The 21,742-nt window shown below is 41.9% G+C and overlaps 1 protein-coding gene across 6 annotated transcripts in view; it reads left to right on the plus strand.

Annotated features, from left to right (window-relative positions):
• wnk1a (WNK lysine deficient protein kinase 1a) overlaps positions 1-21,738 on the plus strand; it is a 36,350-nt gene extending 14,612 nt beyond the window's left edge. For 3 of the 6 annotated variants that reach the window (XM_047348044.1, XM_047348035.1, XM_047348052.1), the window contains exons 5-29: positions 1,198-1,355; positions 2,447-2,535; positions 2,632-2,851; positions 3,109-3,210; positions 3,952-4,342; positions 4,427-4,581; positions 5,508-5,579; positions 5,899-5,934; positions 7,730-7,789; positions 8,259-8,357; positions 9,308-9,387; positions 9,610-9,772; positions 9,858-9,974; positions 10,091-10,204; positions 10,292-10,337; positions 10,980-11,123; positions 11,200-12,038; positions 12,129-12,203; positions 15,476-15,595; positions 15,682-15,976; positions 17,153-17,330; positions 17,423-17,607; positions 17,719-17,856; positions 17,933-18,144; positions 18,851-21,738. In XM_047348044.1, coding sequence (XP_047204000.1) covers positions 1,198-1,355; positions 2,447-2,535; positions 2,632-2,851; positions 3,109-3,210; positions 3,952-4,342; positions 4,427-4,581; positions 5,508-5,579; positions 5,899-5,934; positions 7,730-7,789; positions 8,259-8,357; positions 9,308-9,387; positions 9,610-9,772; positions 9,858-9,974; positions 10,091-10,204; positions 10,292-10,337; positions 10,980-11,123; positions 11,200-12,038; positions 12,129-12,203; positions 15,476-15,595; positions 15,682-15,976; positions 17,153-17,330; positions 17,423-17,607; positions 17,719-17,856; positions 17,933-18,144; positions 18,851-19,237 — 4,475 coding nt within the window. In that variant the 3' untranslated portion in view covers positions 19,238-21,738. The remainder of the gene's footprint in view (positions 1-1,197; positions 1,356-2,446; positions 2,536-2,631; positions 2,852-3,108; positions 3,211-3,951; positions 4,343-4,426; positions 4,582-5,507; positions 5,580-5,898; positions 5,935-7,729; positions 7,790-8,258; positions 8,358-9,307; positions 9,388-9,609; positions 9,773-9,857; positions 9,975-10,090; positions 10,205-10,291; positions 10,338-10,979; positions 11,124-11,199; positions 12,039-12,128; positions 12,204-15,475; positions 15,596-15,681; positions 15,977-17,152; positions 17,331-17,422; positions 17,608-17,718; positions 17,857-17,932; positions 18,145-18,850) is intronic. The other 3 variants (XM_047348069.1, XM_047348061.1, XM_047348077.1) reach the window with 3 other exon arrangements.
• The last annotated feature ends 4 nt before the right edge of the window (positions 21,739-21,742 follow it).

Consider the following 21,742-nt stretch of genomic DNA (forward strand, 5'->3'; position numbering starts at 1 on the left):
TTAGACTGGTCTTTGTCCTGTGGTTTGGAAATATGTGGTCTGTTTGCCAGTTGTACATATATTGTTTAACATCTCTTTCTATGGGTTTGCCTCAACAGGTTTTGTTTTATTTCTCCCCCTAGTGTTTTTCTCTTGCTATCTATGAAATTATTACAGGACCACAGAAACATTTTTGCTCCATCTTTTTGTCCAGGGAGCTCTCTCCACTTTGCCTCTGTCAGAATTTCGTCTTTGTTTTTTTCCCCTTCTTTATTTTATTTTATGTTATTTTATTTTATTTTCACATTCTTGAGTATGCTTTTAAAATGTAGGCTCTAGCCTCAGCTGTGCCCCATTCTGCTGTTTGGAATGAATAGGGTACTGCTGGTGATTGAGTAAGTATCTTTTATGGGCCTGGTAAGTCTTGACAGTGTGCTGTATATGCATCAATATCACAACCAATTATAATCAAATACCCAAATGAGTTTTTCTGTGTCAGACCTGAGACTGAATCTAAGATAATGAGTTTAGTAAGGCTAGTGGGCAGGACACACAGTTGAGATCTGTCAGTGGCTATGGAATCTGGTTTTGTCAGCCTTTACTGCAACACTTTCCTCCTGCAGGTAAGAAGGATGTGGTAGGTCAGACTTTGTGAGGTAAGTGTACTGCAATAGGTAATGTTATCACAGTTTTTAAATAAGGTTTGACAAAAGTTACTTCCATAGCTAGTTATATTTCCTCTACAGAGCTAATTGGCACAATCTTGACCACATTTCATTTAACTGCAGCTCTAAGGAGCAAATTTTGGAGCATTGTGAATATGAATTCCTGCCGAAAAGTGTGTTCTGCACACTGGCTACATATATATATATATATGTATATGTATATATATGTATATTTAATCTCCCATTACGTCAAGGTCTTACACAGACAAACACGTGCAATCCTCTCTACAGTCTAACTGAGCTCGGCTTCCCCCCTCCTTTTTTTGTTTTCTCTCTTTTTTTTTACTTTCCTTCCCCCTTTTTTATTTCTCTCCTCCAACTTTCACCTCACAGATTCTACTCCAGGAGATGTCAGCAGGCCCATCATTCTTCTCATCCTCCTCTTCCTCAACCCCGTCCGATGGGTTAGAGGAGCAGAGGAGCAATGGGTCATGAGATGCCCACACAATCAGTAAGGGAGTTCCAGAGTTCTGAATAGTTGTTTTGATTTAAGGTACCCCTGAGTTCATGGCGCCTGAGATGTATGAGGAGAAGTACGACGAGTCAGTGGATGTTTATGCCTTTGGAATGTGCATGCTGGAGATGGCCACCTCAGAGTACCCGTACTCAGAGTGCCAGAATGCTGCACAGATCTACCGCAGAGTTACCAGCGTAAGTCTTCCTGTCAGCACCACATGTCACGTCTCTGCCATGCCTTCACATCCTCCTCTGTGCCACGAAGACTTGTGTCTCCAGAGTCATTTTTAATTCCCACCTACACATTTTTCAAATCATATTCTGTTTTAATTGCCTGGTGTCTTTCAAGAGGAGAATTTGGTGTTTTTTCTCTGCAGAAAATCCATTCTCTTTACTTCATCCTGTTTTGCTTTTTGTTTTCTGTTGATACAAACTCTTTAGGTTTACTGTAAAATTAGTGTGAGACCTTGAAGGTTATTAGGTGGTTCAAAAAGCAGTCAGGCAGTTTTTTTACAAGCTAAACTCCATCAAAGAAGCTTTTTCTGAATGGAAGAAACAAAAAAACGGCATAGTTTTAGTCTTATTCGTGCAGGTTGTGTTGGCAAACTACTGGAAGGCCATGTTTGTTATGACTCAATCAAATTTCTCGCAGGAGGTTAAACTTGTTTCTTTTTTTTTTTTTTTGCTGTAATCTTTTTTCACGTCTCATCAGTCATATCTGCTTTTGTCTGTCTGTTTCCACCACCAGTCTTCCCCCCTACTCAAAATGTCTTCTGGGTAATTCTCCTTTATTTGGATGTTAAGCCTCTAATGTTGAAAGGCAGGGTATTTTTACAAAATTATAATTTTTTTCTCTCACTTTTTCAGCTCAAATAAAAAATTTCAATAATTTTTCACTTCTCTTTTGAAATGCAGTCGTGGCGTAGCGCTAGTGGTGTAGGGGATTAAACTTGCAACCATATACAGAGGCCTTGGTCCTCGACACGGCTGTCCGGGGTTCGAGTCCCGGACCTGGCGACATTTGTCACATGTCTTCCCCTCTCTCTTCATTCCCATTTCCTGTCTATCTACTGTCAAAAAATACTGGAAAAATAAAGACCTCTAATGCCGCTAAAAAAATCTTTTTTTAAAATGTGCAGCCGTCTCGCTACAGTTGAATTGGACTTTTTTTTTTTTTTCTTTTTTGTGGTTAGGAAAAAAAAAAATCCAGCAAGATGAGTTATCCAAACCTGAAAAATCCCAGCTGTAGAAAGTGGTTTTCATTTAGAGTTCTGTGTTTTGTGTAGGGGGTGAAGCCGGGCAGCTTCGACAAGGTGGCCATTCCTGAGGTGAAGGAAATCATTGAGGGATGCATACGTCAGAACAAGGATGAGAGGTCTCCAACTTTAGGAAACAAATACATTAAAAAAGATATTCTTGTTTTTTTATTAAACTAGAGGGGTTTTCATTTACTGTGTTTTTGTCCATTCAGGTACTCTATCAAAGATCTCCTAAACCATGCCTTCTTCCAAGAGGATACAGGTGTGCGCGTGGAGTTGGCTGAAGAGGATGATGGGGAGATGGAGGCGATCAAGCTCTGGCTGAGAATTGAAGATATAAAGAAACTGAAGGGGAAGTACAAAGACAACGAAGCTATTGAGTTTTCGTTTGACCTCAACAAAGATGTCCCTGAAGATGTGGCTCAGGAAATGGTAAACTGAACAGATTTTAAAGCTCTGAACAACTTTTTTCACACGTTCCCTTTCAAGGCCCGACTGTCTTTGTTACTCACTGGCTTCCATTGTGTTAGTATGCGTCTGTATGCGTAAAGTAAAGGCAGCATTATGAATACTTGACTACAATCAAAGACAAGTTTTGCACTGATATATTGGGATCTATGTGTGAAAAAGCTGCTGACTGAGAATCTTGTTTTGGTTCCTGACTTGGATACTTCATCTTCCTGCTACAGGTTGAATCTGGTTATGTTTGTGAAGGAGACCACAAGACCATTGCAAAGGCCATAAAGGACAGGGTGTCTCTCATCTCTCGCAAGAGGGCGCAGAGGCAGCAGGTGTGTCCAAGCTTGTTGTGATATTTTTGATCTACATTAAGCACATTCTTGAATTCTTGGAGCAGTCTCAGGATTTAGGTACTGTGCCTTGGAAAAACATTCATACCCCTTTAACATTACAAAAGGTATGTAACACTACAACCTCTAACTTGAATGTATTTTGAGATTTTATGTAATAGACCAACATAAACCAGCACAGAAAAGGATTGGTTTTCAATTTTGCTTTTTTACAAATGACAATCTGAAAAGTGTGGTGTGCGTTTTGTATTCACTTTCTTGTGATGCCCCCAAATTAAATCCAGTCCCACCAGTGGCCTTCAGATATTGCCTAATCAGTAAACAGCATCATTAAAACCAAGAAGCCTATCGGGTTCGGTTATGAAACAGTATCCCAATATTGGAACAGATCACAACTGGAAGCATACCAAGATGTGGCGTCGAAAACCGACTAGCCGGGCAAGGAGAGCAGTAGAAATCACATAGTGGCCCATAGTAATATAGTTTTTTTCTATAGTTTTTTTTTTCATACATTTAAAAATTATATGCCATCATGTGTTTGTCACATACAATTAAAATACATTGAAGTTGAGGTTGCATTATTACAAAATGCAAAAAAAAAAAAACACTTATGGGGTTCTTTTGCAAGGGACTATAAATGTGCAATTTGTTGTTGTTTTCTTTGGTATGAAGCAAGGGTCAATTTATGAATGTTGACGTGTTATTTACTGATTTTTCTTAAAGGTCAGAGAAGATCAAGAGAAGAAACGGCTTGAAGAGGAAGTACAGAGCCATTCACTGCCGCCTCAACAACAAGTGGCCCAGCAGTCCGGTTTGGAGGTGTCTCAGTCGCAGCCAGTGCCACAACCTCTATCCCATGTTGCACCTCAACCTACTCAGCACAGCACACAGATGAGCGGCCAACCAGCATCTCAGCAGAGCATTCAGAGCTCAAACTACAGTACTGCTCAGCCCACTAATCTCACTGGGATGGCCCAGGGGGTCCCCCAGCCGGTTTATGTTCCCCAGTCAAGTGCGCAAGTCCAAGTTCCTGTGCAGGGACAGAGCATCAGTGGCATCCAGCCAGAGTCTGAAGAGTCTGAGTCTGACCAACATCTACAGCAGACTGGGGGAGGTATACCTAGCCATAAATACTCAATCCAAGATTCCTAAAGGTTGGTGATTACAAGTCAGTTCACCTTCTTGTCTCCTGTCACAGCTGTGGACATGGGGGACAGATTACCTGGCTCCTCCACCATTCCTGAGGCCCTGCCTCCTCAGCCTAATGTATCCTACAGTTCTACAAATCAGCATCTTCAGCCGCAGGCATCATGTTCACAGATGCAAACTGATTCAATGCAGCAGTTGTCAACGGTGAGAAAATACAGGAAAGATTCTCCTACTGAAACCTTTTCTTCGTCTTTAGAAGAGCTGGAGGCAGTTCTTCTTCTAGGATCTAATGTTACGCATAGCATTTGAACTTGTTTAATAAAGCCTTATTAAAGAAGAAAACTCCTTGTTAGAGGCATAAAACTATTAGTCATGATTGTCTGAATCTAGACAACCGAAAGAAGACGCGTAGGAAAAGAGAGAGTAGCTGGCAGCCTGTGGAAATAAAAGTAGGGCTGGGCAGTTAAACCCAAAAAAACACCTTTATTCTTGCATGCATGTTACCTAATTTCTAACAAATGGTGATTCGTGTGCATGCATATTTCCTGGGTATCGGTTTATGCTTCAGTCATTCATGGACTGTCTTACATGTTTTACAAATCAAGTCAAAACTCGCTCCCTTCTCCGTTTTCTTACTCACACCGTTAAACTCTTACACTCATGACAAAACAAAGAAAGCATGTTTTGTGTGTTGACCTCAGACTTAGAAGCTGGTTGTAGTGGAGCTAAGAAGATGGATATAGCTCAAGGAAAAACAGGAATCATAGAAGAAAATTCCTCCAGTAATGTAAATAAAAATTCTGGAAAATTAAGCTTTTTTCCCTAGGATTCTACAAGCTTGCACTCCTGTGAGGTGACATGCATCTTAAAGCCGTAAAACAGTAAAATATCAGATGCTTGATCCCCAGAGCATGCAAGAAATTATTCACTAATAAACTTTTCTTGGAGTTGATTTGGAGAATTTCATGCTCTACCCGCAAAAAGATTCAATTTGGCATTACTTTTTTTGTTTTTTTTGTTTACAGTAGCATCAAATCTGGACCATACATTGCTTTTTTTTTTTTTTTACTAAAATAACCAAATTATTTATCTTTTATCTTCACCAGTTCTCGCATGTTTTTTCCACCCAGGTGCAGGTCGGTCAGTCTGAAGCGGTTCTTAGTGCATCCACCAACCAGCCGGCCTCAGTGACGCCTCCGCAGGTAATGATTTATTGCACATCAGTGTCTTTGAAGAGTATTTGTGAAATCTGTGATGTTTTTTTTAAACAGATTTTTGCCGAGGTCAGATCTGATGTAGATAAGATTATAACTTTTAGAAATGTTCTTGACACACTGAATGGAGTTCAATTTACAAAATCCACGTTGAGTGGTTGAGGTACTGGTGTCGGCAGCAGGATCATAACTTTCCTGTCTGGTTTCTCTCCCTTTCCATTAACTTGACTTCTTTCTAAATTCTGCTACTCTTACCCTGTGCTATGTTTTTTTTTTTTTGCTTTTTTTTTTTTTTTTTTTTTTATAGTACGGAGTTTACTACCAACCATCGCCTCCCCCTCAGGTAGATAAAATGTACCTTTGTCCTGCTACAGCCTTTTAATACATCCTAGTCTAAGGAGTAACATGTACAGGGGTTGGACAATGAAACTGAAACACCTGTCATTTTAGTGTGGGAGGTTTCATGGCTAAATTGGACCAGCCTGGTAGCCAGTCTTCATTGATTGCACATTGCACCAGTAAGAGCAGAGTGTGAAGGTTCAATTAGCAGGGTAAGAGCACAGTTTTGCTCAAAATATTGAAATGCACACAACATTATGGGTGACATACCAGAGTTCAAAAGAGGACAAATTGTTGGTGCACGTCTTGCTGGCGCATCTGTGACCAAGACAGCAAGTCTTTGTGATGTATCAAGAGCCACGGTATCCAGGGTAATGTCAGCATACCACCAAGAAGGACGAACCACATCCAACAGGATTAACTGTGGACGCAAGAGGAAGCTGTCTGAAAGGGATGTTCGGGTGCTAACCTGGATTGTATCCAAAAAACATAAAACCACGGCTGCCCAAATCACGGCAGAATTAAATGTGCACCTCAACTCTCCTGTTTCCACCAGAACTGTCCGTCGGGAGCTCCACAGGGTCAATATACACGGCCGGGCTGCTATAGCCAAACCTTTGGTCACTCATGCCAATGCCAAACATTGGTTTCAATGGTGCAAGGAGCGCAAATCTTGGGTTGTGGACAATGTGAAACATGTATTGTTCTCTGATGAGTCCACCTTTACTGTTTTCCCCACATCCGAGAGAGTTATGGTGTGGAGAATCCCCAAAGAAGCGTACCACCCAGACTGTTGCATGCCCTGATTGAAGCATGGGGGTGGATCGGTGATGGTTTGGGCTGCCATATTATGGCATTCCCTTGGCCCAATACTTGTGCTAGATGGGCGCATCACTGCCAAGGACTACCGAACCATTCTTGAGGACCATGTGCATCAAATGGTTCAAACATTGTATCCTGAAGGTGGTGCCGTGTATCAGGATGACAATGAACCAATACACACAGCAAGACTGGTGAAAGATTGGTTTGATGAACATGAAAGTGAAGTTGAACATCTCCCATGGCCTGCACAGTCACCATATCTAAATATTATTGAGCCACTTTGGGTTGTTTTGGAGGAGCGAGTCAGGAAACATTTTCCTCCACCAGTATCACGTAGTGACCTGGCCACTATCCTGCAAGAAGAATGGCTTAAAATCCCTCTGACCACTGTGCAGGACTTGTATATGTCATTCCCAAGATGAATTGACGCTGTATTGGCCGCAAAAGGAGGCCCTACACCATACTAATAAATTATTGTGGTCTAAAACCAGGTGTTTCAGTGTTTCAGTCCAACCCCTGTAGAGGAACATCTCTGTACTAATCCATAGGCTCCTGTTCCTGTCTACTTTCTTTTTGTAGATGTACACAGTGTTTTCATGGCTTAAAAAGGAAAAAAAAGAAAAAATTAAAAACCAAACATAAGATGGTTTGTTTTTCGCTTAGCAACAACCTGACTGTAGAGTCAGATAGATGAATGATAGATGACTTATATAGCAATGTTATCCAACAGGTAAGTGCATGGCTTTAAAAGAGCACAAAGGAAATCTCTGACAGATGTACTGTAGATTGGTGACTAATCCAGTCTTCACAGAGAGCCCTACATACCTGTAGTGCTGCATTCTTCCAGTTTGTGTTTTAACACCTCTCCTGTCCAGCTATCCTTGTTGCTTCTGGTCTTCTGTGTATATTTCTTTGTGTGTATATTGTCTCTCTCAACAAGTCCTAATGTCCCGATCTTCTGTCCCTTTTCCCTCCAGCAACAGTTGGAAAGCAGCAGCGCGCTGCCTCAAGCTCAGAGTGGAGCTCAGCAGCCACAGGTGAGACACACTTCTCCTGTTAATGCTTCACAGGCATTTTATAAATCTCGCTTTGACATATTTTTAAAATGTATGTTTACCAGTCAGCCACATTAGGATCATTGCCAGGAAATTAACATGGCAATTAATTAAATTAATGTTTTATTTTTATTTCAGCTTCAAATGTAAAAAAAAAAAAAGAAGTTTAATTTCCAATTAAATCTATTATTGTTACATTTTTAGTTTACTCTTATATGTAGCAAACATCTGCTGTAGTTGACAAGTTCTAGTAGTATGGCTGATATTTATACCTTTAGATTAAACTTCCTGCTGGTTTGACTGCATGAATGGTTTTTCTGTCTACTTTTGTGTTTGGATTATTTTCATTTTCTTTCTGTTTTCCATGAACACACGACGTCTTTTTACTGTTTTTGCACCGTTGCTTTTCTTTCACTCTTCTGCATGCTGCTTATCCTTGCATGACTCTTAGCTTTGGGGGAGCGATCCAAGTCCTCCTATCATGTCTCCACCAATCAACGCAGAGCACCTATACTTCCTCTATCAGGCGTCATGCCTCTCTCTTTTGCAGGTACTTTACAGAGCACTAAACAAACCTGTGTGGGTGGTAGAGTTTGTTTGCTGTCAAGTATTTCCTTTACTCCTCCTTGGCATGGCTCTGGAAACTGTGTATTGTCATTCTTGGGGCAAAAATAGCTTTGCCAGGGGGTATATTATACATGTATATAAATAGTTTTTGTTTTATTGCCATATCAGTCTATTAAATCTGTTCTTACATGGAGGGCATTAAGTTTTGATCTGCTTCTAAACCACCACAAACCAAAACATAATGTCTGCAAATATTCATATAGATTACTGTTCAATTGACCTAAATGACTGTAGCTAGAAATTATAATTAAAACTGATAAACTAAAAGATGGTATCCATGCTATCATTAAGATATTGTTGCAATACTACATTGGTGTTCACAACTAATTTAAAAGCGTGAAATAGAAAAATAGTAACCGACAGACGTAAATGATCTCCATATAAGCTCAACAGAGACCAGATTCAGAAGGAAGTGAAGTCTGTTGCACAGCGGTGTCCTTCTGTGCTCAGTTATTTTCCATTCTGTCACACAGCTCTATCTAGTGGATGAGTTGTATAAACGTAGTTCCCTTTTTCTGAAAATGGTTGGTTGTCAGAAATGAGCATATCAAACATAAGTGCAAAGAACTGATTATAAATGGATCAAATCAGTCAGATTGTATCTATAGGGGACTTTTTATACAGCCTGATGTGACACAAAGCGGCTTAAAAGCGCTGCTTTTTTATCCGTTATACTTCTTTATATTCTTTTTTTGTTTATATGTTGAAACGTCTGAAAATATTAAAACTGGCATCTGCTGAATGCCAGTATTGACTCACAGGAGGGTACCGTATAAATTCCCATATTATTCCATAGTTGTACTTGATGGTATTTTGCTATACTTGATCTATTAAGATTTAGTCCTTGATTCGTTTTTTTCCTGTGTGTTCTAGGGTCCTGTGACTGTTCCTCTTTCAACATCAGTGGAGCAGCCTGTGGGTTCTTCTGCTTTAGTGCCACCATCTGGGGATGGGTAGGATTGCTTTCTTGCATATAAACTCTAAGTGATGTTTGTAACTGGTGGCCTATTTGACAATACTATTTCAGACCAGTTTCTGGTTTTCCCTTTTTATCATTACTTTTACCAACACCAGTACACACCAAAAAATATCCTGATCAGATTTTAAGTCCATCCCTCTACACCAGTGTCGGGGCAGTTTGCTCATCATCTCTTGCCTGAACTTGCCTCTTCTAGCTGCCTATCAGATGCAGCTTCGGGTCTAAGCGACGGGAATGAAGGGGCTTCTACCTCTGGGGGTCGGCACGAAGGGCGCTCTATGAAACGACACCAGCGGCGATCCGTCCGTAGCCGCTCCCGTCACGAGAAGACCGCAAAGGCCAAGCTAAATGTTCTCAGTGTACGAAGCTATATGGCTAGTTTTCACCTCTTTCTGCTCCCTTGGTTCTTTGTCACCAAACAGTTTTACCTGAAATCTGTTGCAGATTTCTAATGTGGGAGACCGAGTCGCAGAGTGCCAACTGGAAACACACAACCGAAAGATGGTGACCTTCAGATTCGATCTCGATGGTGATAATCCAGAGGAGATTGCACACATAATGGTAAAGTTTGTTTACCGTTTGTATCTGTCCCACATTCATTCAGCGCAGGCTTTTGATGCATTTTAAAAGAAGAGCGTGATCTCACACCATCTAAAAGTCTTTTCCTTTTCATTTAGGTTGAAAGTGAGTTCATCTTGGAGAGTGAGCGCGAGTCGTTCATTGAGCAAGTCCGGGAGGTCATAGAAATGGCTGATGAGAAAGGAGAGAGCATTAAAGATGGCTTCCCACAGGTACATCTTTAATACCCCATGAATTAAAAGATTTAACTCCTGCTTGCTGAACCTGAGGATGCTTCTGAATATCTTGTCTCTTTACAGATGAGTAATCAACAAAAGCCTGAGCTTACTGTTCCCATGGTACCAGGTAAACAAATAAAATCAGTCTGTGTTAATACTGCGTCTAATTTCCAGTCAGTTGTATGCTTTAGGACTAAAAGTATTTTTCTTACATAAATATGTTTTCGTTCATTTGCCTTTTGCATTCAGAGGTTAGTTTAAGGCTGGAGCAAAGATAAATATAATAGCATAATGTGGGCCATCATACCTGACACCCCTCATCCTGCTTTCACCCAGTACCGGAGCGCTTAGCTCTACATTTAATTTTTTAAACTGAAAACCAGTCTACAAATGGGTCATTTCTTTTGAATTTTATTAAAAATCAAAACCCTCAACATCTTATCATCCCTAGTTATACTTGATTCCTTCAGACCTTTCTACTTGTTGCTTTTGTTGTTTGGCATTTTTGCGCTCATTTAATGGCTTGGGTCCTGCTGATGTTCTGCACACTGATAGATCGGAGATTTTGATTGAGACACACAGCTTTTCTAAATCCCAACACAGCCTGATGTAGAGGTGTCATTCTGCTTTCGTTGAGATGAGACGTAGTAAAAAGCTGAGATGTGGGCTTTCTGATGGTGTTCACAGGATTTTTCTGTGATACATTATTGTGTAGATATGAATAAAGATGTTGGTAAACTGATTGATTTTGACACGTGATTTTCATTAGGCATATCCCCCAGCACCACCACTCAGGTGGTTCATTCAACAGGACGAAGGTTCATAGTGAGCCCTGTTCCAGAGTCTCGTCTTAAAGAACAGTTCTTTGGAGCCCCTTCTGCTAATGCATCCGTTAGAGATGAGCCTCCCACTGGTAAGAAAGTTTAATTTGCCCCCTCCTTAATGCCAGCCTATGGTTTCATATGGTAAACTTATCCTTTTTTCTCTAGTTCCCTTGGGCCTTTCGCTGTCTGCTCCATCTGCGACTCTTCAGCACGCTTTCAGTCAAATCAAACAGGCTCGATTGGACAGAAGCAGCACCCTCGATTCTGCTCCAGCTGAGCAAGAGCCAGTCATTGTTCAGTCCACGGATGTTACTAATATACCCCAAGCTCCTCCTGAAGCCGTGGCTTCCACCACTAATGTTGTCGCGTCTACTGGAGCATCTTCACCTCCTCATTCAGCAAGAGTTTCACCTCCACCAACATCTGTCCCATCCCAAACTGTGAATAATGATTCGAGTCCATCACCGCAGTCTTCCCATGAAACGGCTAACTCACAGCATCCGCCATCTAGCAGCATCCCTCCTTCATCCTCAACCGTTTCTCCTCCGTCAACGCAGACGTCCATACCTGCAGTACCCGGGTCACAGCCAAGCAGTGTGGCTGCTGGTAGTCCATCCGTCCCCCTTTCAGAGCGGCAGCCCTTTAATAGTGCTGTTACAGCCATTCCTTCTCAGCATCCACCTCCCACTACATTAGCCAGTCAGACACAGACCCAGACACAACCACCGGAGTCTGAGGGAGCTGATGTCCAATCAAAGACTGGTGGGAGAGATGACATCCAAGCCCTAGACATGAAGCTCCGGTCCCTCTTCAAAGACCCACTCTCTACCTCCTCAATGTCATTGGATCACAGTTCGGGCACCGGCACCTCCTCTCCTCCTACTGGAACTACTTCTCCACCTCCGGGAACCGCCCTGGTTCCTCCATCTAACCTTCTCCTCACTTCTGCCTCAACCACACCAGTGGGACATGCACAGCCCCCTCCATCAAAACCCCGGGCAGAGGTCTGTGAATAATTTGGCACTCAAAAATAAATCCAGAATTACCTTTTACTGATTAATGCATCTTGACAATATTCTCTTTTACTATGTCAGACTCCACCTACTGATCTTGATCAAGCCGCTACGCCTTCCTCTGAACCTGTACACCCATTTCCTGGACCAAACCAGGTGCGTTGTTTTGCAGTACAACCCCCAGATAAGGTAACCTAAAGGTGCTCCTTATATAATCCGTCCTGTCCCAGAAAATGATCTTACATTGGGTGACTAATCTATCTTTATTGTTGTCTTCCTCCAGCAGGAGTTTAAATAAGATTTTGAAATGTTAGCATGACCTTTCGTTAAGTCCAGTCGTTAATTTTTCCATAAGAATAAGCTTTTTTTTTACTGTACATATACAGGTCCTTCTCAAAATATTAGCATATTGTGATAAAGTTCATTATTTTCCATAATGTCATGATGAAAATTTAACATTCATATATTTTAGATTCATTGCACACTAACTGAAATATTTCAGGTCTTTTATTGTCTTAATACGGATGATTTTGGCATACAGCTCATGAAAACCCAAAATTCCTGTCTCACAAAATTAGCATATCATTAAAATGGTCTCTAAACGAGCTATGAACCTAATCATCTGAATCAACGAGTTAACTCTAAACACCGGCAAAAGATTCCTGAGGCCTTTAAAACTCCCAGCCTGGTTCATCACTCAAAACCCCAATCATGGGTAAGACTGCCGACCTGACTGCTGTCCAGAAGGCCACTATTGACACCCTCAAGCAAGAGGGTAAGACACAGAAAGAAATTTCTGAACGAATAGGCTGTTCCCAGAGTGCTGTATCAAGGCACCTAAGTGGGAAGTCTGTGGGAAGGAAAAAGTGTGGCAGAAAACGCTGCACAACGAGAAGAGATGACCGGACCCTGAGGAAGATTGTGGAGAAGGGCCGATTCCAGACCTTGGGGGACCTGCGGAAGCAGTGGACTGAGTCTGGAGTAGAAACATCCAGAGTCTGGAGGAAGACTGGGGAGAAGGAAATGCCAAAATGCCAGAAGTCCAGTGTCAAGTACCCACAGTCAGTGATGGTCTGGGGTGCCGTGTCAGCTGCTGGTGTTGGTCCACTGTGTTTTATCAAGGGCAGGGTCAATGCAGCCAGCTATCAGGAGATTTTGGAGCACTTCATGCTTCCATCTGCTGAAAAGCTTTATGGTGATGAAGATTTCATTTTTCAGCACGACCTGGCACCTGCTCACAGTGCCAAAACCACTGGTAAATGGTTTACTGACCATGGTATCACTGTGCTCAATTGGCCTGCCAACTCTCCTGACCTGAACCCCATAGAGAATCTGTGGGATATTGTGAAGAGAACGTTGAGAGACTCAAGACCCAACACTCTGGATGAGCTAAAGGCCGCTATCGAAGCATCCTGGGCCTCCATAAGACCTCAGCAGTGCCACAGGCTGATTGCCTCCATGCCACGCCGCATTGAAGCAGTCATTTCTGCCAAAGGATTCCCGACCAAGTATTGAGTGCATAACTGTACATGATTATTTGAAGGTTGACGTTTTTTGTATTAAAAACACTTTTCTTTTATTGGTCGGATGAAATATGCTAATTTTGTGAGATAGGAATTTTGGGTTTTCATGAGCTGTATGCCAAAATCATCCGTATTAAGACAATAAAAGACCTGAAATATTTCAGTTAGTGTGCAATGAATCTAAAATATATGAATGTTAAATTTTCATCATGACATTATGGAAAATAATGAACTTTATCACAATATGCTAATATTTTGAGAAGGACCTGTAATTCCACGAAGAACTCATAATTTAGTTTTTGGGAATGTTCCCGTCTCTGGTTCTTTGTTTCTTGTTAAGACAGCTTCAACAGAGTCGCAAGCATCATAGCCTGTGGCTCCTTCTTGTGGTAACGGTTCACAGTCCGGTTCTGGATTTTTTTTATTTATTATTTTTGCTTTAGAGCTGCTTAATATATTAATTTATTATAATGGAGTGGTCATTGCTATATCAATCTTTGCAATACGGCAACTGCAAAGGGCTGTTTGAACGTATGTGCCATGTTATATCAAACAGTGGATATGGATCCACCAGATCCTAGTTTGGTTTTCTGAGATCCAAGTTTAGATTTTTGTGTGTATGATTTCTAGTGCAGTGATTCAATTGCAAAGTTACTCTACACTGTCTCTGAACATTTACCGCAAACGGGAATCGTTCTAGTCTTAAAAAACCTTTTCTCTCCTTTCTCAATCCTGCACTTTTAGACACAGCCTTGCAGTTTCCTTTCAACCCTCCAGTATTTTTCTCTGCCTGTACGTTTCTCCTCTGTTACTATGAGTACCGTAAATTCTAAACGTGCTGCCCAAGATTTGCTGCCTGGGTCCAGATAAAACTTCATTTGGTTCTGAGTCCAAATCTAGACTACAGTCTATGTAGAGGTCCTTTGTATTCTGGAAGGTCTTAAAACTCATAAATGGTCTTGCATTTAATAGTCCTAATTTTAGGCCTTAAAATGTCTTAAATGCTCCCAGATTTTGCACACCAGGTCATAAAATGCATTTATGTGCTAAACGTTTATTCTTGTTCATTCATTGCTTCTTAAAGCAACCTTTATTGGCCACATTAGCTTGTGGCACTCCTTTTTGTTTTGTTTTTTGCTGTGGTTAATAAATTCAGGAGTGATCATGGTTTTCCAAGACCGCAAATCGGCAGGTCAGAGGTCAAAGAAAAAACGGATATCAGTGTCGTCCAGGAAAAGGCTGATCGGTGAAGCAGTAAATGCAGTCGGCCAGAGGTTATGTCTGAGCATTGAAGCTTCCCCTCAAATCTGCAAAACAGTTTTGCTCCTAAAACTGTCTTAAAGTCGTATGCTTAGGCCATTAAAGTCAAACCGTTCTCATGTTATTCACAGCCAGCTCCCTTTCCAGGGGAACATTCGTATTGAAGGAAGTTTGACATAGAAGCAGGAATTGCAGTAGTTAGTAATACAGTGTCAACAGCTGTAGCAAGGGGTTGAAGTCCTGTAACCTGGCTGCAAAAGCATTTGTTCATATTCTGGAGATGAAGATACAATAAATTAAGATGATCAAGTTATGATAACTTGTCTAACAGCTTAAACAAGTTTAAGTCATTTACATAATTTTTGTTTTTTTTATTGGGCCTTTAAAAGATCATGATGTAACGGACTGAACCTTTCAGAAACCCTGGTTATAGGCTTTACTTTTTTTTGTACCCTATGACCTGGACCATGTGTTGTTTCCAGAGGTAAAACCTTTAGCAGATCATAAGTTAACTTTGGCTTTATTTATTCAGGGTTTATTTTATTTCCATTATTATGAATTGTTGTGGCAATCTGCTGTTTGGTGCCTAGACCTGGGCCTGTTTTTATTGTCTGAGAGTTATATTCTGTTTGTATGAACCAACAGTCTCAGCAGCCCCAGGGGAATCTAGATACCCAGTTAAAGAGAGCTCCAAGTCCTGAAAACGCCCAGGGAAGTGATGACGTCCAGCCTCCAGCGGCAGGTTTAATTGTGGGACGTTTTAAAGTGGGTTTCATTCATGTCTTAAACGGAGTCTTGGATATAGCTGAACAAACCTTTACAAACCTTATTATCCATCCCGTGTTGTGCAGGTCTCTGTTACAGTCGACAGTGCAACCAGCAGTACACCAGATCCGTCCCTCACTGTGTCTCCTTCGTCCCTCACACCATCCTCTACTTCCTCCTCCACGCCTTCAAGCCCAGAAAATACCATCCACCGGTCATCCCCTCTGCCTAAAGGACCCAGTGAAGCTGAGGGAACCTCAACTGTCTCTACTGATTCTGCCAGTCAGCCCACCAAGGTTGGACGCTTCCAGGTGTCCAAGAGCAACGATGCCTTGTCTGAAACAAGTGCTGCCTCTAAAATGGGACGATTTTTAGTCACAGGTAGGTTAAAAAAGGTGACTTTGATAGATGATATATAACCTTCCTCACAATAGACTGATGCACTGGTTTCTCCCACTGTCTAAAATACTTGGTACCACTCAAATGTAGTAGGAAAGACTTGCCTTGTTTTAGCTGTTCTTCTTTGGAGTTTGGCCCACTTCACAGCAAACAAGTTTTAGGAAGAATTTGATGCACGGGTAATCATAGTCTTAGTCAAATAAAGTCAGAATTATACAATATTTGACCAATATTTCTTGGCATTATTGGTAGGCCTCATTTAAATGGATTGGCTTTTCCTGGCATGGACTTACTTTTAAGCATAGTTGATACATTTTGAATTTCAGCTATGGCCATTCCAGAAGCTTAACGTTGGCCTGCTTTCTCCAGAACCAATTTTGATGGGTTTGGGATCGTTGTCCTGTGTAAACATATAGTTGTGTCCAAGTTGGTCGCCACTCTCCCACTAGGGTGATGTAAACGTAGCCTCTCTGTGGATTGATTTTCCAGCCGGTTCAAGTTCCTGAAGTTCCTGGGGTTCTTGTGCCTTGGTGGTTCATGAGATGTTCTTCAACATCCTGACCACTTTCCTTCTATCTGAGTGGCCATTTAGGCCAGTGGGGTGAAACTTGGACAGTGTTGAATATTCTAACAAGTTAATAACCCTGAACACACATCAAAGCTGGTTTTGGGATGAATGAAGGATGTTAACATTAAGTTTCTAGAAAGACCAAAGTCTTGACCTTAATCCTTTTGTAATGTATTGGTAAATGCACAAATAGGCATATTAATTCCAGCATTCATGTCTAATTTTTGTGTGGATTAGAGAAACTGCATTAAATTCAGATTGTTTGTTTTTAATGTTATGGCAGTTGTATGTTTGTATCTGTAATTATACCAGCTTCCTTTCACCCTTCATTACATGAGATTAAAGCTGACACCTGTCTCAAGTCTTTAGGAGGTCTCAAACTCCAGTCGCCCCCCTCTGCGTCTGACCAGAAGTTTGTCTGATTGCTGTCCAGTTTTACCAGCTTTAAAAATGGCAGTTAAAGCTGATGTTTTGATTTGGCTGCTAAATGTAAAAGACCCAGTGATGAGAAATGTTTTGGCAATGTTTTCTGTATCTTGAGGTGAAACTTGTTTTTAAAGGAACGACATTTTCTGTTTAATTTTCGGCAGTGACCCCAGCTCCAGTAGCAAACTCTAGTTCACAGCACGGCAGCTGTTTGCTGAATGGACCATCATCCCCAGCCGCTGATCCTCCAAACCCACGACTTCCTAACAGCAGTGACAATGAGGGGGACTCTGAAACAGAGGATGAAGCCCTTCAGAAAGAAATAAGTCGCCTCAGAGAAAAGTTCGTCAAACATTCACTTAGTGTCCGGTTTTACATCACGGCAGGTTCAAAAGCTCAAAGGATGACCCTTTATCTGCTCTTTCCTTTTACAGACACATGAAGGAGATTCAGGCTTTACAGGGTCGTCAGAAACAGGAAATAGAGGCCCTGTACTCTAAAATGGGAAAAGCTCCCCCTCCATGTGTCGTCTCTCCTGCTCTGGCCCTGGGTGGAGGTCGGCGTAGGCGCAAAAGCCACAGATCTCGCAGCAGTGGACAGCCCAATCCTATTAATTCAGGTTAGGGTAGAAGGCTGATTATTTTTGGTTTATAATACAACCACAGCAATTTTGTGTGTTGCCTAAATATTTAATTATTGGTTTATTCTGTTCTTGTGTTTTAATCCTCAGGTCAGGGTCATGGGTCAGAGTCCCCTCTGAAGCAGAGTTTGCCCTCTGCAACAGGAGCTCCAGAAACTGCAGTTAGCACATCTCTACAACCACTCACATCCTCTCCATCCCTGCCAAGCCTCAGCAGTGGTTCCTCTGGTATGTTTACTCTCATCATTTGGTCACTGAAATGTTTTTCTGGTTCACAGATCACCCATGTTAAATATGTTTGCAGGATCAAGTGGAACCAGCTCCTCAAATAGTTCAGGCCCCTGCCAGAACATCTCTGCGTCTCATTCCCAGACGGCTGGAGCTACTCCCTCTCCATCTCAAACCCAGAAGACCAAGAGCACCTTTTCTGATGACATGCACCAGCTGGTGGATAACTTTGCCAGAGACGCCAAGAAAGGACCTAAAACTGGAACACTGGCAACTGGTGGACTTGACGTAAGCCTTTAGAAGGTTTATGTTGAAAGGGATAGTTCAGGATGTTTAAAATTAGGATCTTTTAAAATGTTACAAGCAGTTAATATCTTACCTGCAGTAAATCAGTCTTTTGATGTCTGGTATAAATCCACTCTAGTTGGTTCTGGAGGCTGAAGCTAACGCCTAGTTAGAGAAGGTCCAAGTCTGAAGTGGAATTCACCATCTTCAAACAACTGCAGTCTAAAAAAAGGTCAGCGTTTTGTGTGGATAGGATTACAGAAACCTCTGAACCATTTTTACATTTACATCAGGTGGTTACTTGCATCTTAACATGTTCTGATCCAATAACATGTTTCACACTGGAACATTAGTGGCGCACCGTGTCTTACCACCATTACCTGTGTAAATAGTCAGTCTTCTCTGTAAATAAGCACCAGATCCAAACATGACACTTTCACATGAACTGCTCTGATGCTTTAAGTCATCGGAGCTGTTTTAAGATGCTGAAGTCCCCTGTAATCTTGGCCCGTCCCGGGCTAGCCAGTAGTTTCAACCTCCAGGACCAATTAATCTAAATAATGGTGTCAACAGTTGTCTACTGCAGGTAGGATATTGACTGCTTATAGAAAGAACCTAACATCAACATTTCAGACCTATTCCTAGAAGCATGGCTGCATTCAGCATTTTTCAAGTTTTGCACAATCCTTCTCTTCTGATTGCTACACAGATCATCCCTCCAGCGAACATGGGCCGTAAATTTTCAGCTCCAGGACACCTCGGCCCGGCACTTCATGCACCCTCCAACTGTACAACCACCACTAGCACCCATCTTCCCAACCCAGGCAATCCCACAGCCCCTCTGGGTCCTCTTAAAGCCTCTCTGGGTCCAGCTACCCAGCCCTTTGGATATGCCTCAGCCAACTACAGTGCTTCTCAGTGGGCAGGACCCACAGGCACCTGCCAGGTCAGCATGCACAACCCTGCACAGCCACTAAAGCAGTACCAGCCCCCTACAACAGTCTCGGTCTCCATGCATCAAGGCTACCAAATGGGACCAACTCAGACCAACCAGACGTCGGTCAGCCACGGAGGGACCAGTTCAAGGCCTACGTAGCCCAGTCAGGGCCCTGCTCTAAGCTGAGACGATGGGCTGTACAGAGCAGAGAGGCCAGCCAGTTGCTGACTGAGAACCACAGCCTCTCTTTGCATTCTGCTGGTTAGCCGGCTGTGTATTGTGCTTTTTAATTTCATCTTTTAACATTGTGTATTATTTCTGTTAAAGAGTTTGACCTGTGTGGTTCGAGTCCTCTCAGGTAGATTTAAGTCTGTCTGACAACTGGTGGGAGAGTGCAATACACCTCCACAGCACAAAAGCATCACTCTTAGCCCGCCTTTAGCTGTGGAAGCAAGCTGTGACGAGTCAGGCGGCCGTGTCTGGAAAAGTAACACACACCTAAGGCGTAACCAAAAGCAGCCACAGCTCTTTTGAAAGCAAGATGCTGCAACGTCGTCATTTCTTTTTAAGGAGGAAAGCAAGAAGAGGGATTGTGAGGTAACCTAATTGATCTGGGCTTTAGACCAAGCTGTGACTGAAGACTGTGGAGCTTGTTCACATGATTGAACAGAAACCTGGCGAAGGAAAGTAGAGGTGTTTCAGCAAGTGAAGGGGAGAGCACGAGTGTACAGAAAGTGTAAAATGAGAACGGGAAGTCATAAGACGGTGTAGAGTTCGAGGGAAGACTTAGTAAGTTAGGCAGAGGAACTGATGGGGCTGCCATATGAATAGATCCCAGAGACTACTGAGTAAAATGCAATAATGGTGAAGTAGATGAACAGTCCCTTATAACTGTGGCCTTAATCCCCAAACACATCTAAACATTGGCTTTGTACATAGAGATAAGTTCACTGGGTTATGATTCTATATTTAACATATTTCTGTCTCTGTGAGAGTCTGGTGTCATTGTGGTTTGAGTTTTCTATCATCCAGAGTCACATATAAACCAGTGGATCTGCAACATGCGAGAACATCCTGGTGTTGATCACATTAGCTAAACTGACAGGGCGGCGCTGCTGGAGATCCTCATGTAAGCAGGGTGTTGACCCCCTGACCCCACCCCAAACATGAAATTACTCCTCTGACTTCAGCCGAGTTATGAATTGCTGATTATACGCATATCACATTCAGATCAGTTTTATTGGGATAGTATTTAAAGTTTTCTGTTGTGTGAACAGGCAGCACGAAGGACACCAATAAACGGGTCAACCGCAAAGTCGTGTCCCTTAAGATATTTGCATCCATAACATTTAACTGTGACCTCTCACCTCCCAAAGTGTCTGGGTTTTTCTTTTCCTCTGTGGTCTGTTTTTGTAAGCGTATATTTAATACAACAGACAAACGTTCTTTATGGACCTGTATTCAGCCATCAGATTTTGATGTTGTTTCACTGTAATTATTATTAAAAGGTTGTTAAACAACATGTAAAGAAATATTAAAAAAGTGCAATTGCAGGGTGGTTGCAGTTAATATCGTACTCACCGTGCAGGAGTGAACCTGCTGTTTATTAAGCTCTTCTGTGACGGCCCTGCACCCATTTTTCTATTTGTTCTATTTTGTTTTTTTGTTTTTGTAAATATGCTAGTGAGGTAAAATGCTTTCACATAACTTCTCAGTCACAAAAGTTTGCCTGTGGTGACCCACTCTTCATGCACTCTAACCTGTAAACACGAGGAACACTTTAGTGCCTTGCATCCTCACTAATGGTCGGTTCCACTCATCCAGTCCCTGCAGTTAAACCAGTATATGAAGCAAAACACCACTCGGTCAGTTCAGAGCATGCAACGCTGAAACAGACGCAGAACCAAGAGCACACAGTTAAAAAGTGCAGTTTCTTTTCTCTCTACATTTACATTTGTGTTGGTTGTGTAATCAGCTGTCTTTCTACTTGGCTCGTGGAAACATGGATTTTTTGCTGACATTTTTTTGTGAATTTATTACTTAACTTTATAGAAGCACGTGTTTAAGAGGAGAGTGGGCTGTACAAAGGTTCAGAGGTCCTCCTGCTGACTCAGCTGCTGTCTCACCACCTCGCAGCGGTGCCATGCTGTTGTTGTGACTCTTTCGCCTGCCTGTAGATCGAATTGTTTTAACTTCTCTAGAGAAAAAAATGACTTCCTGCAATGCAGGATATGCAATGTTTAAAGTTTTATAGGGAATGAGGGGTGTTGGAAACATTTGCATGCTGACGAAGTGTTAACTTCAACGTTTTCGGTATCAGAATAAGTATTTCTTTTGTTCATTTGCTTTCCTGACAGTCGTTAATATCACAGACGCAACTTCAGCCTCAGATTATCAGCATGCTCGTTTCACTGGTTGTTTATTCCTATATATAACAACCATTTGGCAACAGACCACTGCACAGCACAAGCTCACAAAGGTTAAAATCCCTGTGCTACCACACACTCACCAGACCCCTCTGTACTGTACTGTTAAAGGCCACCGGCACGCAGTTACACTTTCATCTGATCCCTCCTGACTTCCTGTGATTCTGTGTCTGTTTTGTGTACGTTTTTCCACATTGTACAAAATGTAAAAACAAATAAAAATATCAAATACAATGAT

Source organism: Girardinichthys multiradiatus, chromosome 2, assembly GCF_021462225.1.
Source record: "Girardinichthys multiradiatus isolate DD_20200921_A chromosome 2, DD_fGirMul_XY1, whole genome shotgun sequence".
Taxonomy (NCBI): domain Eukaryota; kingdom Metazoa; phylum Chordata; class Actinopteri; order Cyprinodontiformes; family Goodeidae; genus Girardinichthys; species Girardinichthys multiradiatus.